This window comes from Rhea americana, unplaced genomic scaffold (genome assembly GCF_003343005.1).
Source record: "Rhea americana isolate MKP2758 unplaced genomic scaffold, rheAme1 scaffold_8, whole genome shotgun sequence".
Lineage (NCBI taxonomy): Eukaryota > Metazoa > Chordata > Aves > Rheiformes > Rheidae > Rhea > Rhea americana.
Window position 1 is genome coordinate 5,613,575 of NW_028186978.1, and position 15,937 is coordinate 5,629,511.

The following is a 15,937-nucleotide window of genomic DNA, read 5'->3' on the forward strand; positions in this document are numbered from 1 at the left end:
AAAAAAAAAAGAAAGCCACCAAAACAATACTCTGAATACGGTATTCTCCCTCTGAGGAAGAAATGAAGAGCATGTGGTATGTCATAACATCCTTCAGGGCACTTCTTACTGAGAAACAACAGCTCTGGTGAGGGCAAAGTAAAAACCAACCACTGCTCTATGCAGTTGGCAATGGCACCACCTATTGGCCAGACACCTGACACCGTCCCAGAGATGCCACCTTAACTGACTTCTTAACGATTCAGACTGAAATTTTCTATGCCAGTTGTTTGCCTCAAGTTTTTATTTGCTACTTTTCAATTTTCATCCATAAGGTGCATATCATTTCCCCAAGGAAGGTCATGTTAAAAAACACTACACTTTCCCTGTTTAAAAGGGGAGCAGGAGACATTTTGCTTTGAAAGGCCATAGCACAGCCACACTTCAGAGCAGGAACCTGCCATTTGGCAGGAAAAAGAGATGGCTTCCCTGCCAAAATTAAGTTGTTGAGTCTTACTCAGTCTTTTTGGAGACTTCTTCTGTTTCAGCAGATATAAGATGAGAAGGAATCTCACAGATTCCTTCCATGCTGGACAAGATACACACTAGGACTAAGGTGGTCTTCTACAGCTACAGCTTTAGTCACCCACATCCAAGCATTTAAGCAAGAAGCAGTCTGTCTTACAAATGTTTCCTTTCTTATCTCCACAGCACTCCCAGGTGCTAGCGTAGAGGAGTTAGGAGCTAGTCCACCACATAGGGGAAACAAAGATTTAACAAGGGACATGAACTTGAACACAGGATTGGACTATTTCAGCAAGGGTAAAAGTCAAACCAGGTCTCCAAGGTAAGCCCTCCAGAAATACTGCTCTATTGCCTCCAAGGAGAAAGTGGGTTTAAGAGCAGCATTTCCACTTTATAACAGTGCAATAAATCCCAAGTTGGACCATGAACCACACTGCCAGGACAGGCAGTCCTGTAAATACTGTGCATACAACCAGTCATACGTTCACTGATGCTGTAGTTTATTATTTGTGGCTCAGTATTGGCCATGCTAGATCTAAGCTGGCATCTGCCAAGCTTTAACATGTTTCCAAATCCTATTTCTCTACTCGCTTGTACAGCTTGTTTAGTCAGGGTGTTGCTGTGCAAATGCACAAAGCTGGCTTGTTGCCCCACCATATCCAACCTGCAACTCAAAGTCACAGAAATCTCTCTGCAGGAGTTAACTCAGGTCCAAGCCAGCTGTCCTTAGCCTAAGCTAATAAAATATGCCAGACTCCAGCCAGCAGTTTGTTCTCAGGTGTCTTTCCACAGTTTCAGGAATATGACACAGGAATACCTGCACTAGATCTGCACATACAGTTACAATTGTCCTTCTTCAGGACCTGACCTAATCACCACACCAGACTTAAGATATCCACTGAATGAGGTCTACTGAGAACACCTCTCTCCCACCATGTCCCACCTTCACAGTGCTCACAGCTACCCCTCCCTCGACATGTATCTCTGCCCTCACTCTGCCACAGAGAGCTGCTCCTGAGCAGCTTCTTGTCAGCAACTTTAGACAAGAAAATTCTGCAACCACGACCCTCATCTTCAGTAATGTGAGCRTTCAGCTCCCACTCGCATCACTTAAAATCAGGCCACAAATCTGTTCCTTTTTACACCTGCAGATGGTTGCTTTATCTCTCTACAGATGGTATCCTAAAGTCAAGTGGCTTTCATGCAGAACTCCAAGACAAAATTTGATACAAGCTGAAATGTAATCTTCCAAGGAAAGACACAAGGCTATACTTGTGGTAAAATTCCTTTATTAAACTAGAKTCAGTAAATTCCTTTTGACATTAGAAATTCTAAATGCAAATTACAAAACTGTATTCCAGTAAAAAAATGAAAGTTAGAGTTAACAGCAAAATTACAACTTTATACAAATTAAAAAAATCATTTTTTCATTTTAATTTAAAAATAGACATTGATATTCTCCAAGGTACTGGTCCTAACAGCTTTTACATCTGGTAGCTACAATACTGTGTTTTTGCACATGCATATTCACATACATAGTCCTTTAATACTCAGCACTGTTTATTTAGCTGAAACAGCACAAATAGCTAGGTTCTGAGTTGGATTATTTTTAATGAGAAAATAATTGTGACAGTTGGGAGTTGTGGCAAGTCAAAGAACTCTTCTTTTTCAGTGTTCATACTCTATCCTTTCTTCATCTCTGCAAATGGGGCAGCATTATTGTGAAGTGTGAATTGCATTTGAAAATAAAAACATCAGTAAAGTCTATGTACGATTTATCATAGTATATTTATGATAATCCTTCTTTGCTATTACCACAATGAGATTATTCTCTTATCTACCCACCATATTCTGCGGCAAGATTAAATAGCAACCTGGTTACATTTTAGGTCTTCAAGTAAAACCTTATGTAAAACACATGTTCTGTGGAGCATGCAAATACTCCCCTGACCTTTCGCTTACTCATTACAGTGATGTTCTTAGAAAGTCAGACATTGGCATCTGGACATTGTCTGAATGGGCATTCCCAAGTCACAGTTGTTTCCAACAGCCACAGAAAAAACCAGCTACACTTGGCCTTAGATGTCCTTGAACAGGCCAAGAAAAACACCAAGTTTAAAAGAAATTGAACGACATACTATTATAGTAAGACATTAAAATATTAAAGTATTATTCAAGGTATCTTAAAATTTTTTAAAATCACTTTTTGACATACTACCTTCATTATCAATGAAAATATAAATATATATTTAAAAAATATTAAACATCTCTCTGGAGAACAACTTTTTTTCATTGCATCTGTCAGTTTTGCTTTTGTGATTTTTTTTTCAACTGTGAGGCTACTGATCGATGCATTAGACATTCTTAGGGAAAAAAGTAATAATCTTAGAAATTTAAAATTTGGACTGAATATTAAAATGTATTAAAAAAAATGAAAGTCACATATTAGACGCTACCAGCCATTACAACCACATGCTGCAGAAGAATAAAATAAGTAGTAGTATACAAGAACAAGATCCAAGAGTCACATATTATTTCAGAGTGCTGGTGGCAATACTGCTATGTGCTCTTTTCAATTAAAAGTATAAGAAAATATGGAATTTACATGATATCTCAGAATTCTCATTAACTGCAAAAGACATCAGAAATGCTGTAAGTTCTAAAATGTGACATATCTTCAAATAACATTTTCAAACAATTATATTTGAAACAATTAATCTCAGTATACATTATAAATAGAGCCAAAAGAAGTATAAAAATTCCAGTGTTTTTTTTCTGGACAGTTTGGCAATTAGTTCAAGGCATAGAGACTCTTAATAATGAAAACCTCCTTGCTCTCTGTGACCTGATCTGCTCCATCCTGTATCCAGCTCAGCAAAATTTTAAGCACACATTTGAAGTCCAATTGAAGAAAAAGGCTGAGCTCACCATCCTTTCTCTGAATGAGAACTGCAGTGCTTCATCCTGAGTTGCTGAAGCTGATGGAAGTTCTGCCTCTAATTTCAACAAAGCCAGGATTGTTTCTGCCCATATTATGATTTTAAACCATAACCCTTCATCTAAATTCAGCCTGTAATCAAGCAATTTGTAACTGCTCAATTTAGCAAATGCAATGCTTACTAATAAATCTGTAACCAGATATTCAGAGCACCTAAGTGAATGCAAATATGTATCCAAAAGGATGATGGAGGGAGGGAGGGAGAGAGAAAAAACTCCTAATTGACCTTAAGATACATATTCTTCCACTGACTTTACAGATGGATGAAAGCTCTCACAGAAAGGGATGGAGTTGAGGTTTTTGACCTCAACATTTTTTTATGCATTTATGCAAACAAACAGGGCTAAAGAGAGAAAGTAATAAGGGTGGGAATCTGAAACTCAGTGGGAGAAGCTTCTTCTCTAAGAGTCTGAGTCCCTGTTTCAGAGACTGCTTATGCAGTTTGCATTCCTTAATCTCCTTAATCCCTTAATCTTGCTTTTTTAGCTTCCAGCAGCAGTTTCAAAAGAGGCTCAGAAAGTGGCACCCTCAAGAATATCGCTGAGCCCACTGGTTAGGACATTTTCTACAGAAGCAAGAGTCAAGTGCAATCATCCTCCCCCTCCGAAGCCAGAAGAAGGTAAAAAGCTGTGTTTCTCACCTCCAGGGCAAGCACGTCAGCAACTAGGTTATGATGAACAGATGGGCAAGACAACAATTTTTTCTCCTTGTATTTTCAACTGAAATCTAAGCTGCTTTTAATCCATGTGAGGCATGATCTGAACATGCTGAGCGAATCAAGACCCTTCGCTGAACAAGCAGAAGTGTAGACACTTCCCTGCTCACAGGTGCTCACAGTAGTGCTCAGGTACCCAACAGCTCAACATGCAACACACTTCTGAGCATACATGGGGACCTCTGCCGACCCAGTCATCCAGGCCAACCACTATGCACCACAGGACTATGCACAATGCACTTTAAGTAGGTGCCCCAGAGCGCTGCACATTCATTCACTACAGAAAGCAGCACTYAGGAGTATCTGTTCAGGAACACGGGGACTGTCCAAAACAAAGATCCTAGCCCCATTTAGGCAATTCTAGCATCTGCAATCCAGGACAGCAGACAGTCTGAACTGCTGTCTTGAGTCTAAATGCCTAAAGAACATCTCAGTCCATTTTATGTACTGTCACAGAGGATGCAGCATGGGCCTCACCACACAGGTCAGCATGCAATGGCACAGAGCTCTGCTAGTACTGTTCGGGAAGCACAGTTCTCTCGTATTTCAAACACTGCTTACCCAAGCGGCCCAGAGAGAAAGAAAAAGTCAAGAGACAGAATTTGGATGAATTAAGTACCCACAAAAAACACAAAACTTATTACAAACATCTATTATTCTTGTAAGAGTCCCTTTGATTAAATAGTATTCAAGCTATTCTTCCACTTGAAATCACTGTAGAACGATTAATTTTATCTGTTAAAGTATGACAAGCTCATTTCTAAGTCTACCATATATACCATTCACAGTGTATATATTACAGTAAATAAGGATATTCAGGAAACATCATGTTCAGTTTGTCAGCAACTTTTATGGACACATTTTCAAAGGAAGCCTATTTCTCTGCAGAGTTTTTCTCACAGAAGTTCCTTGCTTATTACTACCTATTCTCACAAATGGCAGGACTTGCACACACATATGGATTCACATGTGAATTCTCTGTCCATGCAGCTCCTGCATAAAATTTGCTGAAAAAGTGGTTTAAAAATTAAAACCCCTCCCATTAATCCTTAACCTATGACTATTATTCCTAGTTCATAACTCACATCTGTTCTGAAAACAAAGCCCTACATCAAAAATTAAATGGTTTGTAGTAAAGAATGCTTACGCCTTCCAATAGTCAAAGATATCATTAAAGAAATAATGTATTTGAGAAGATAGCTCTATGAAAATAAATGTTCTGAGCGCTTACTGGAAACACTTGCCAAAGTACATGTTTTTATATCAGTTGCTTTTTTAAAATAGATGTTTCCAGATGCTGATATGACACCATCTCCAACAGAATAACTTCTGTCCTTCCAGACTTAGAAAATTCTGCAAGAAATTTTAAATGTATTTTTAAAATCAAAATGAGTGCTACTACTACAGTAGTAAATGTCTACAGGGAAAGTACCAAATACAATACATATAGACTAAAAACGACATCACTAACAAACACCTGTTAGAAAAAGGTACTCTTTTTATTCCATTTGAAAAGAGAATGGAAGAAAATTTTTCATCAAATAGATTTTAAAAAATAAAAGGGGCATTTCTTGCAAAATTATAATTTTAGAGTATTAGCTATGTGTAAGTAGAGAGGGAAATATCGTGTTATATTTTCCTTTTTAAAGGATCACAGTAAGTCTGTAAAATTACCTAATGCACAGCTAGTCTTAATGTAGAGTCCTTTAAATGCAACTTCTATGAATTTCAGGGAGTTTAGAATAGAATAAAGACAACATAACTGGCCTATTCTACTAGAAAATAACCACAGAAAATACAATATCAGATTTTTGAAAGAAACCTAGGAGTATTTAGCACTAACCCATCATTGGATTTCAAATATCAGTAGTTGCTTAGTTCCTGCCTCCTCTGTCTTTTGAAGGGCCTAGCGCAATGTTGCTAATCACAAGATAACCTCCCACGAGGTACTATGTTTCACAAGCATGGAATACACAGCAATTAAGATACATGAGGGTCAAGAGATTGTCAAAGGCCATGTATGCTGAGAAGACAATTATATTTGAAACCTATACCTTAATTTCCCTTTAAAACATTATATACTGCTCATTAGAATTCTTATCTGCATTTCTGAGACTTCAAATCCTCTAAGCACCATCTTTTTGCAGGAGACCCATTCCACATCCAGGTTTTCTTGGAAACATACTGACAAAACCACTTATTGTAAATTGAAACAAATTCTAATAAAATACTGTCCTTTAAACATATTACAAAATACTATTGCAGTTGTTTAAAAAGTTGTTAGTTGTAATCTGACACCTCAGTTTCTATATTCCTTTTCTCTTCACAACAATCCTTCAGTTCAGCATGACTTTCAGGCAGCCTGGTTTTATTTCTGTGAACCTGTGAAACAAGAAAAGATGAAGCTTCAACATGAAAGCTACATGCAATGCTCCTTCAGCCCTCAAACATAGGGAAAACGATATGGTTCTCAATCAAATATGCATGAGAGCGGGGAAAGTCAGCATTATGTCCTCTGGATATGACAGTGAAAGAGGATTTTATAGGGTCTGGAGACGTAAAGAGCTGTAAACAGAAGGAACTGAGAGGAAGAAAAAAAATACACAATATTGTTGGTTATATTAATTCTGCTTCTATCTTTTCCTCCTCCCCTTTCCTCCTACAAATATATTTTCCTCCTTTTCTTCTGTGGAACATGAGAGGGAAATGGAAAGAGAAATCTTTGCTATACTCATTCTGAGTCTGATCTTCACAGCCACCTTCATACTCCTGTAAAAGAAAGTGAGCAACACACTGACACCAACCCGAACTTGCTACATTGCTCTCCCACTCAGGAAGTCGAGAGCTAAAGCATATATTGCAGCCTAATAAAATTAACTTCTCACACTCAAGTTAGCAACTCTGAATGGAAATAGATAACTAAACTATGTTTAGATGAGTTTATTTTATAATATTTTCACCTATCTCACAAAACGATTTATTAAGTACCACTTATGAGAGAGCTTTGTGTCATACAATTGCATCTCCACTAGACTTGCAAGACAGCAAACCTTAAATGATTTACCAATTTAGCAGTACTCTAAAACGGACTTCAATTTTCAGTTAGTTAAGTGTGGGTTAAAAAAAAAAAAGAAAGTATCAGTAGCAAAAATCTACTCACCTGAAGTTGTGGCTTGTGAGGTATCTGATAGCTGCTGGTTTGATGCGAGCAACTCCTCCCTGGCTATGGCTTCCTCTTCCCGTGATCACACAGAGATATGGTTTACCACCAGCCTGCTGGTACTCTAACAGCAGGGATTGCAACGGTTAAAATTTTTTCTCTCTAGAGACTTGGCAGTCAGCATAGCTTTTTTATCCATCCTTCTGAAAACTTTCACCACAGTGATTTAGAACTTTGTTTTCCCACACTGGCTCTGCATCTTTTATATAAATACTGCCATTTTTCCCCTCTTCTAGTGTAAGAAAAAAATAAATACATCTTCAAGGTCTAGAAAACATCTAGATTTACCCAGATTACTTGCAATATGCACAYTGTGATCATCACAAAATCCTTTTAATTTCAGAGCAGCTTTACTGAATGTATCATCTAATCTTTATTTGGAATTTACACCCTATGAGAATAAGGTGATTAAAATTGCAAAATTAAAAACGGAGATGTCACATTTGATTATTTTTGTAAGAGTCTTTCTATTAGTAGTGAAATTGTTTATTTAACTCTAAAATAACTTGAAAAAATATAATAAATTTTACTGCATAAAGAAAAGGAGAGAGAAGGAAAATAGAAATCCACATAGTTTTGACTTTTAGCTCACATTTATCTGGATACTAACTTTTGCAATATTGCAACACATGAATCAATATATCAACATATGACATAAGCTTTATTAGGGCATCTATCTACGCTAATAAAGGAAATATCTCTTTTCCTGAACAATATGATAACAGTCTAAATTAATGCAGAATTTGAAAAAGAGGAAAAAAATATAAATAGGATGGGATTCTCACAACAACCCAAGATATGTCAGTTAAAGATTATCACTTCACGTGATATCTTTCCTAATCTATCCTCTGTCTTTCTTGCCCAGCTTTACTTACATTTTGTATTAGTTTACTGTTTATACTGTCAGCACTAAGGACTGATCCCTTTACATGTAACAGAGACTGGAGTAAATGTTTTCTAAAATAAGGAAAGTGGACTGAACAGGGAGCCCCTACCACCATATCAAAGACTCCTGATGTAAACACACCTCCAGGGAATTAAACCTCTAAAAAGCATTATATTACAGCTAAAATATACAAATATTATTTTAGGAGTAGTACGAGATAACACAATTTAATAAGCTCTAACTTATATCGAAAAAAAAGGTATATCTAAGACAAATGTATATGAAAGTGCCTGAAAGATGGCTCACTTTGTGCACTTTCATGTAAAAGCTGAAGACTATATAATCACTGTGGTTAGAATTTCAACATAATGATTTCTCTTTATGATTAAAAAAGCAAAACAATTCTGACAAAACAGCGCAAAGGTGACATGAATGCTTGCACTACCCATTCTGTCAAAACCATCAGGAAGATCAGTAAGGGACAGATCAAGTCTTTAATAAAAAAAAATAGAGAATAAAACAGAAGGAAAAGGAAGATTTACAAAGCAGCACAGGGAGGGGAAGAAGAATCATTGTCATGTCAGAAACAATTCAATGTGGGAGCTTTAAAAATGAAACAACACAAACAGCCAACTGTTCTAGTAAGTTATTCAATTGCACTCAGGCACTGTGATACTGCTATACCTAGTGATTTCTTGGAACTCAGGAAAATTGGGAGATCAGGAAAATAGGGTGGGTTTGTGGGGAGAGGGTTGTTAAGAACTGTTAGCTTCTCCTACCTTCACTTTTTTCCTGCAGCACTCTGGACAACTGATTCACAGCTTCATCCACATGAAGACCATGCAGATCCAACACATTCATAGGCAGCAGGGAAGTATTTACTTTCTCAAAGATTTCCACAGCAGCAGCATGGTTGGCTTCTTTCATCTTCTGCTCATGAAGACGACCCTTTATATTCATAAAGGCATCAACCATTACACTCTGAGACATAATCTAAGCTCCACACTGGTTGTTGAGATTCAAAATGACAGTACAGGTAGGGCTTCACTGCCCTGACTAGACTTCACTAGATTTCACTGCTTCTATTTGTGAGCTATAATCACAACAGAACTTTGAAGAGGCTCAGTAAGACCCACTCACAAGGAAATTTCATGAAATTTTTCCCTAAGAAACTACTCAAAGCTGGCACAAAGAAGAAATTATAAAGAAATCTTCACAGAAAAAACACAAACCGTAAGATCCTTACAAGAAAGACATACTCCATGTTGATTTTCAATTTGTTATTATCCTAAAAATGGTATTTTGCTATTTGAAAATATTTAGCTAAACTTTAATGAAATCATGTCAAAAAAATGACAAATAGCCCAAGTACTATGTTTGAGGTTGATTCTACTAACATATTCCCTTGAAATCAGAACAGACAAGAAGGGTAAACACTTTTTTTGATAGACGCCTAGTCTCTACTCATTTTTTTGACAGATCTTTTATGACTGACMAGATCAACGGAGTCCCTATCAGAATTAAGAGCGAGGAGCAGGGCAGTTATTCACTTCACACACTGTAGGAACAGGAACAGTACCAACTATTTCCTATGAACTTTGCAGTGATAGTATGCAAGAGATTGATGTAATAGATTGTCTTTGAAGATCTATAGGCATAGTTTGAAAAGAAATGGAACACTTAACTCTAGGTATTGGCCTGGCAAAGGCTCAAGTAAGAGAACAGAAGTGACAGTCTGTCTTGTATTTGCTTAAAATAGGTCATCTGAAGTGTATTAGCGTCAAACCACAGACATTAGCCCCACAACTCTCACTTTCAAAGGATTACCAGGACAGACTGAGACCACTAATCATAAAGATCAAAATATTTTTCATGAATAAAGGTAACTGTTTGCATTTTAATTACCTAAAAGAAAATGTATTATAATTTCCAAAGTGTCCTTAGGTCTAAGAACAAAGAGCAAGACAGGACTTGTAATTTCATTTCTATCCCAAAACTATGTCTATCTCCCCAAAGCTCAAGAACACACATACCAGGAATATAAAAGTTGTTCATTAAAAAGATACAAATATTCAAGGCTTCACACATGTATAGTAATAATACAAATATTTAGAATATTTTATACAAGTAGCATGAAAGCTTTTTAAAGATAATAAGTAAATTAGCCACTCCTGAATTTGCTTTTTGTTCTGTCAAGATGCAATTCATAGTGTTAAAGAATTTCAATAAAAATTCACCATTAATTCTACATATGTCATTAGATCACTGAAAAGCCTTTGTAGAGATCTGCAACAGAATTTTTAAGTGTGGTTTGAATGAAGTATGAATAGAAATGTCTTGTGTGTGAAGGCACCAAAAGAAACAATGTACAGTAAGGGTCACAAGAATGGTCGGTGCTCATAGTCAAAAATATGATCAACAGCAATCAAACTAGTATACACTAAGAAATGTTTATATCAAGACCAGAAGACTGGAGTTCCACAGCCAGAGCACAAAAAACTCATCAGCAGAAGATTTGCGTTCCAGTGACAAAAAGACAAAAGTGTGGCATGCCACACTATATTATGCTAACAGGAAGCCAGACTGTAGCCATAAAACTACCAAAAATGATGAAAAAAAGCCAATGTGCAGCAACTGTGCCCAAGATTTACGCAGGATGAAGAAAGTAAGATTCTGAGGCAAAAGATCAGGTCATGGTATCTGTTTAACTCTGGAAAAATAAAAAAGGCTCAACTAAAACTAATTTATTGTTACCAATCAAGAGGAACCCAAGAGATGTAGGTAGAACTCAATAGYTGATGTTTCTTTTACTCTGTGTCATGTACAAGAGCACATGGACACAAATCCTGGTACTTGCAAGTATCGGGATGCAAGAGCAGGACTGAAACATACACAAAAATGAGTATATTTGAGCACTTAATTATCACATTTCCTGAGGTCTCACACAGAATTTTGTTACATCAGCTGCATCATTACTAATGAAGATGAGTTTAATTATAAGGTGATTCTCCAATATAACCATATGCAGGGAACAGTAATTGAGTAAATTTATCAATTGCAGTAGGGAAAATTTTGTTCTGATCACTTCCAACTCACTAGTTAAGTATCTTTCTAAACTGAGAGGAAAAGCACAATATTTACATTTACCTGATGTGCATAAAACGCTGCCACAGGTTTCATACCCATGCGATAGGCCTCTCCAGCCTTTTTCAAACATTCCTGTCTCCTTTGTTGGTGAAGAAAAGCTTCTGCTCTGAAATCATCATATTGTGGATACTCAAAGTCTTGGAACATCATTTCACTCAGAGCATCATCCTCTTCCTTACTTTTTTTTGCCTGTAGGAATTAGCAATGTTGAAGCTAAGTATGAATTGCAGAGTGCTTTCACTGACATGACTTTGCATATGTTTGTAATTACTATTAAAAAAATACCTTCTTCTCACGGTTCTTTGCAGCACTGCAGAAAGGAACAGTTTCATTTTGCTGAACACTCTCTTGAGCTATAACTGTTTTTACAGGCTCTGCCTCCAAAACACAGTTCAGAAACTGTTCAGTCTGTTCTAAAGAATAGCTGTAAAGGATAAGTAAAATCTGTAACTTTACAAATACATTAACAGCTGCTACATTTGTTAGAATACACATTATGGACTTTTATATAGTTACAGAAACAGATGTAAATGCAAATAAAGCACTGGAACTGAATTTTCCATCTTATTTATCACAAAAAAATCTTGAAGACTCACTCTATTGCATTAGTATCAACATACATGCCGTCTTGGTTGACAGAGGTGTGACTGAGGGGCACTTGAATATTACAAGTACACAGAAATACTAAGTTGTATCATACCTTAATCAAACAGACATCAGTTTAGAAGTAAACACTGCTCTTTGTGCTGGATATATTATTTTATCTTAAACTCCCCTTGGTTAGGGATAGATAGTACAAACTAGTCTAAAGCTAGCTCAGTTTTCTGAAACAGTGGTGCAGGCAAACCCTTGTATTTCCAGTCAAGCTTTGTTACTAAATTTAATGCAGTAAGAATATGGCATCAGTTGCCATTAGATTTCCAGCAACTCCTCTTTTTCCTTTGTTCTTCATGCTATTCAGAAAGCAGACAAGAAGAAATCTGATACAAAATAAACATAGATTYTGGGAAAGGAAATTCTCTTCACTATGAAGATAAATCAGAAGGTGAAAAACAAGAGGTGGTGAAATGCCTGAGCTGTAGAGATGGATAAAGAACTATTTTAGACATTCCGCAAAGAATGGTTTTGATAACAACCTGGGCAAGCAGAAAGACTGACAAGTAAGCATGCAAACCCATGAGTAGAAAGATGGGCAACCTATCAAGGACGAAAGAAGGAAGAAAGGTTTCTTCAAAAACATCTCTGCTCTCAAGAAATTAGATTTAAGAAGGTAGCCACAGACCCCAGTAATATAATGCAGAAAAGAAAAATGGAAGAGATTAAGCAATGGCTCATTCCTTCAAAGCTACTGTAGTAACTTTGAGAGTATTAGCAGCTAACATCAGGCTGTGGTAGTTTTCCTCTTGGGCTGGATGCCACTTGCCATGAGCCAACCCATCGTTAGCATCCTGCACTAATTTCTCCCACTTCATTTTCACCACAGTTCTACAGCAAATGAGTAGATCCACTGACAGCCAGAGACACTCTTCTCCTGATGAGAGAAACAGTCTACTCCTCAAAGAAACAAACAAGTGTATACATACTCTCTTTATATTCCTTGTCCTTTTTAAGACAAACTAGCTTTGCCTTTAGTTTGTTTTTTTCAAACTAATCCTTTTTTCTGTAAACCTTTCTTTTGCAATTTCTTAAATCTTGACAATTAAGATAGTAACTGCACTATATAGTGTTGCTGAGTAACAATTTTGCAAAGAACTTTAAAGACCTCTTACTTGTTGTCCTTGAAGATATCCATTAAGAAATTCTGATTAATGGTTGGGAACATCTCAAAAAGTTGCTTCTCCTTTAGCTTGGCAGCACAGTCTTTTCTTGCCACAAAAGGAACACGTTTCTACCCAGAAGACAAAGGAAGTAATATTACAAGCTCAGGATCAAAACAAAATATATTAACAGTGTAGCCAATCTAATTACACTCTTGTTTGCTACTATTTCAAAAAATATCTACTTAATAGGTATGTACCCACAGCAATGACAAGTCAGTATCAGCCCACTATACTGACTTGAGGAGAAGAAAAGATGACAGATATGTTGTATTATACACTACTGCAGGACTTTGCAGTCATTTGAAGCCAAGCTAGAGTTCCCTCATAACTCAGAGGAAGTAAAGTGTGCAGGATTTTTAGAAGATGTTTCAGTTTTGGAGTTTTGTTTTGGAGTTTCTGTTCGGAAAACATTTTGTTTTGGTGTAGGGTATTTGTAGCTCTACTGTTATCAATATTCACATTTGTGAAGTCACGCTGAGTAGACAACTTAATTATAGCCCCGAGTAAACAGGACTGATCATTCCAAAACTTAGATTTAAAAAAATTAAAATAAAGAAAAAAAGGCCAAAATAAAGCCAAGCTCCATGAATTTAAACTGAAAATAAATCTGCTGTCATTGTAATTATCAGTCAGCCACATATATGCAGTTCAAAGAATGAATTCACAAATCATTCTTTTAAAGTGTAAGCTAGTAACATCTGACTTTATATGCCAGTAAAAAGAGTTCCTCTTTTTAGGACAGCTACTTATCAGAGACAATTAACAAAAACTAAAATTCATGTTATAAACTGTCATCCAGTAGAGGGCAATAACATGCTCACACCAGCTAGAGTATAGAAACTACAGAAAACAGAAAATTAACAAAAAAWTGTAGAAAAAATACTATTTGCTCAGAAGTCAGTAAAAAAAATGATTGAGATGAATCTCAAAAACTTTTTTTAAAAAAATGTCTCATCTGTTGGGAATGTTGTAGGTTCTCCTTAGAAAATGTCAGGTCAAAAGCAATTTCTAAATAAACGGGGTATGGAGCTGAATTTTTTGATACAGCTTTCCCAAGAAGCACAGAAAAAAAAAATCATGCTGATCAGCTCTCTCTGTTTTAAAGTGAGCAATCAAAAAATACAATTCAAACAAATGCCAATGCTAACCTGTACAGTGAAATTCAGCATGAACTGTTTGTGAAACAATCATTATTTTTTTTAAAAAAAAAAGAACACAGAAACATCAACCAAAAGCAAACTTCTGTATTACAGTAATTAATACAAGCTGGCACACACTCCTCTTGTGAATTCAGGTTGTTGTCAGCAGCATGAAGAGGAGTCACCAGATAAGCCATACGCTGCTTCACTAACAGTAACAAAGTTATACTGYATTAAAAATGGTAATATACATACGAGATCCTGTTTCTCCTGCATGGCTATTTCTTCGGATATTATTTGTCTGAGAGAAACTTTCTGAATCCTTGCGTTCCAGTGATCCATAAAAGGAAAGACTTCTGATGTTGCTGATTTTTTGGTGTGAATGTCATTAGATGAGTCTGAAACCCAGCCTGATTTTTTCTTCTGCATTTTACTCTCTGTGTTCTGAGATAACTGCATTTCTGAATCATCTGTATTTATCTGCTGATTCAGAGTGGGACCTTCAAAAGCAATAAAAAGAGAAGTGACAAATAAAACACTTATTAACTTACTTATATAAGCAAAGCCAAAAGTAATTAAAGTAAGTTTTTTCCACCCTAGATGTTTTGTTTCTGTTAAAACAATGTCATTATCATTAAAATAGAAAGCAATACAGTTTTTACCATATTCATTTCTGTTTTCCAAGGACTATATGATCTTCTTCATCTATTTTATAAAACAAGAGCAAAACTACTAGACTCCAACTGAATTTTCAAGTGCTAAGACTCACCTTACTGCTGTAAACAACTATCTTGCACATGCGTAAGGGTGGGGGTTTGTTTGTTCACTATCTTGTAAGACAGTAACTGACTCATGCTTACCTTCCCTCTACAACTTATGGACAGATGAGTAACAACCTGGTCATGCACTTCCCATAAGTTCATGCTAACACCACCATTTGGCCATTTGGGTGACTGGAAACTAAGATTACCAGAGATTCTAACACTTTCTGAACACGGGCTTGTATCTTTCTGCTATAATCAGTTCCTCCAAGGAGGAGGAAGAGAAGCTGTGAACACCATAATCCTGACCTGCCTCCTGACCTGCAGAGATCTTACTCTGCTAGCAACTCTAGCCTGAAGCAGTGCCTGCTGTGCCTGCAGAGACTCCCTTTAAGTACACACAATCATGTATTTTTTGTATATCTACCTGGGATCAGTGATACTGCTTATAATTAGCAGATTTTCTTTTCTATACCTTTAAGAGAACAGTAAATAGAACCAAGGCCAATAAAAACCTTGCTTAATAAATGAATCCATCATTTTTCAACAGACAGAGTATTTGTAGTCTTTCTGGTTTTAAAGAATTAAATATTTTTACAGTACCGGAAAATACATAGCATACCTTCTGCAAACAATTTGCATGATTCATCTTCTCTCCTCTGACGCTTCTAAATAAAAATAGCAAAAGCATGAATGTTAAGAAGCAATAAATATAGAATTTCCAAGCAAAATGTGATAAGCATTAGC

At 36.4% G+C, this 15,937-nt stretch overlaps 1 protein-coding gene across 4 annotated transcripts in view; it reads right to left on the reverse strand.

The window, feature by feature from the left end:
- Nucleotides 1-1,776: 1,776 nt before the first annotated feature.
- The window catches only part of N4BP2 (NEDD4 binding protein 2), a 42,741-nt gene continuing 28,580 nt past the window's right edge, over nucleotides 1,777-15,937 (reverse strand). For 3 of the 4 annotated variants that reach the window (XM_085322820.1, XM_085322819.1, XM_085322822.1), the window contains 8 exons: nucleotides 15,813-15,858; nucleotides 14,685-14,929; nucleotides 13,240-13,358; nucleotides 11,756-11,894; nucleotides 11,471-11,659; nucleotides 9,103-9,271; nucleotides 7,378-7,501; nucleotides 1,777-6,599 (listed from right to left, as the gene is read on the reverse strand). In XM_085322820.1, the coding sequence (XP_085178946.1) occupies nucleotides 6,554-6,599; nucleotides 7,378-7,501; nucleotides 9,103-9,271; nucleotides 11,471-11,659; nucleotides 11,756-11,894; nucleotides 13,240-13,358; nucleotides 14,685-14,929; nucleotides 15,813-15,858 (1,077 nt within the window). In that variant the 3' untranslated portion in view covers nucleotides 1,777-6,553. Of the gene's footprint in view, nucleotides 6,600-7,377; nucleotides 7,502-9,102; nucleotides 9,272-11,470; nucleotides 11,684-11,755; nucleotides 11,895-13,239; nucleotides 13,359-14,684; nucleotides 14,930-15,812; nucleotides 15,859-15,937 lie in introns of those variants that run through there. The other variant, XM_085322823.1, reaches the window with a different exon arrangement.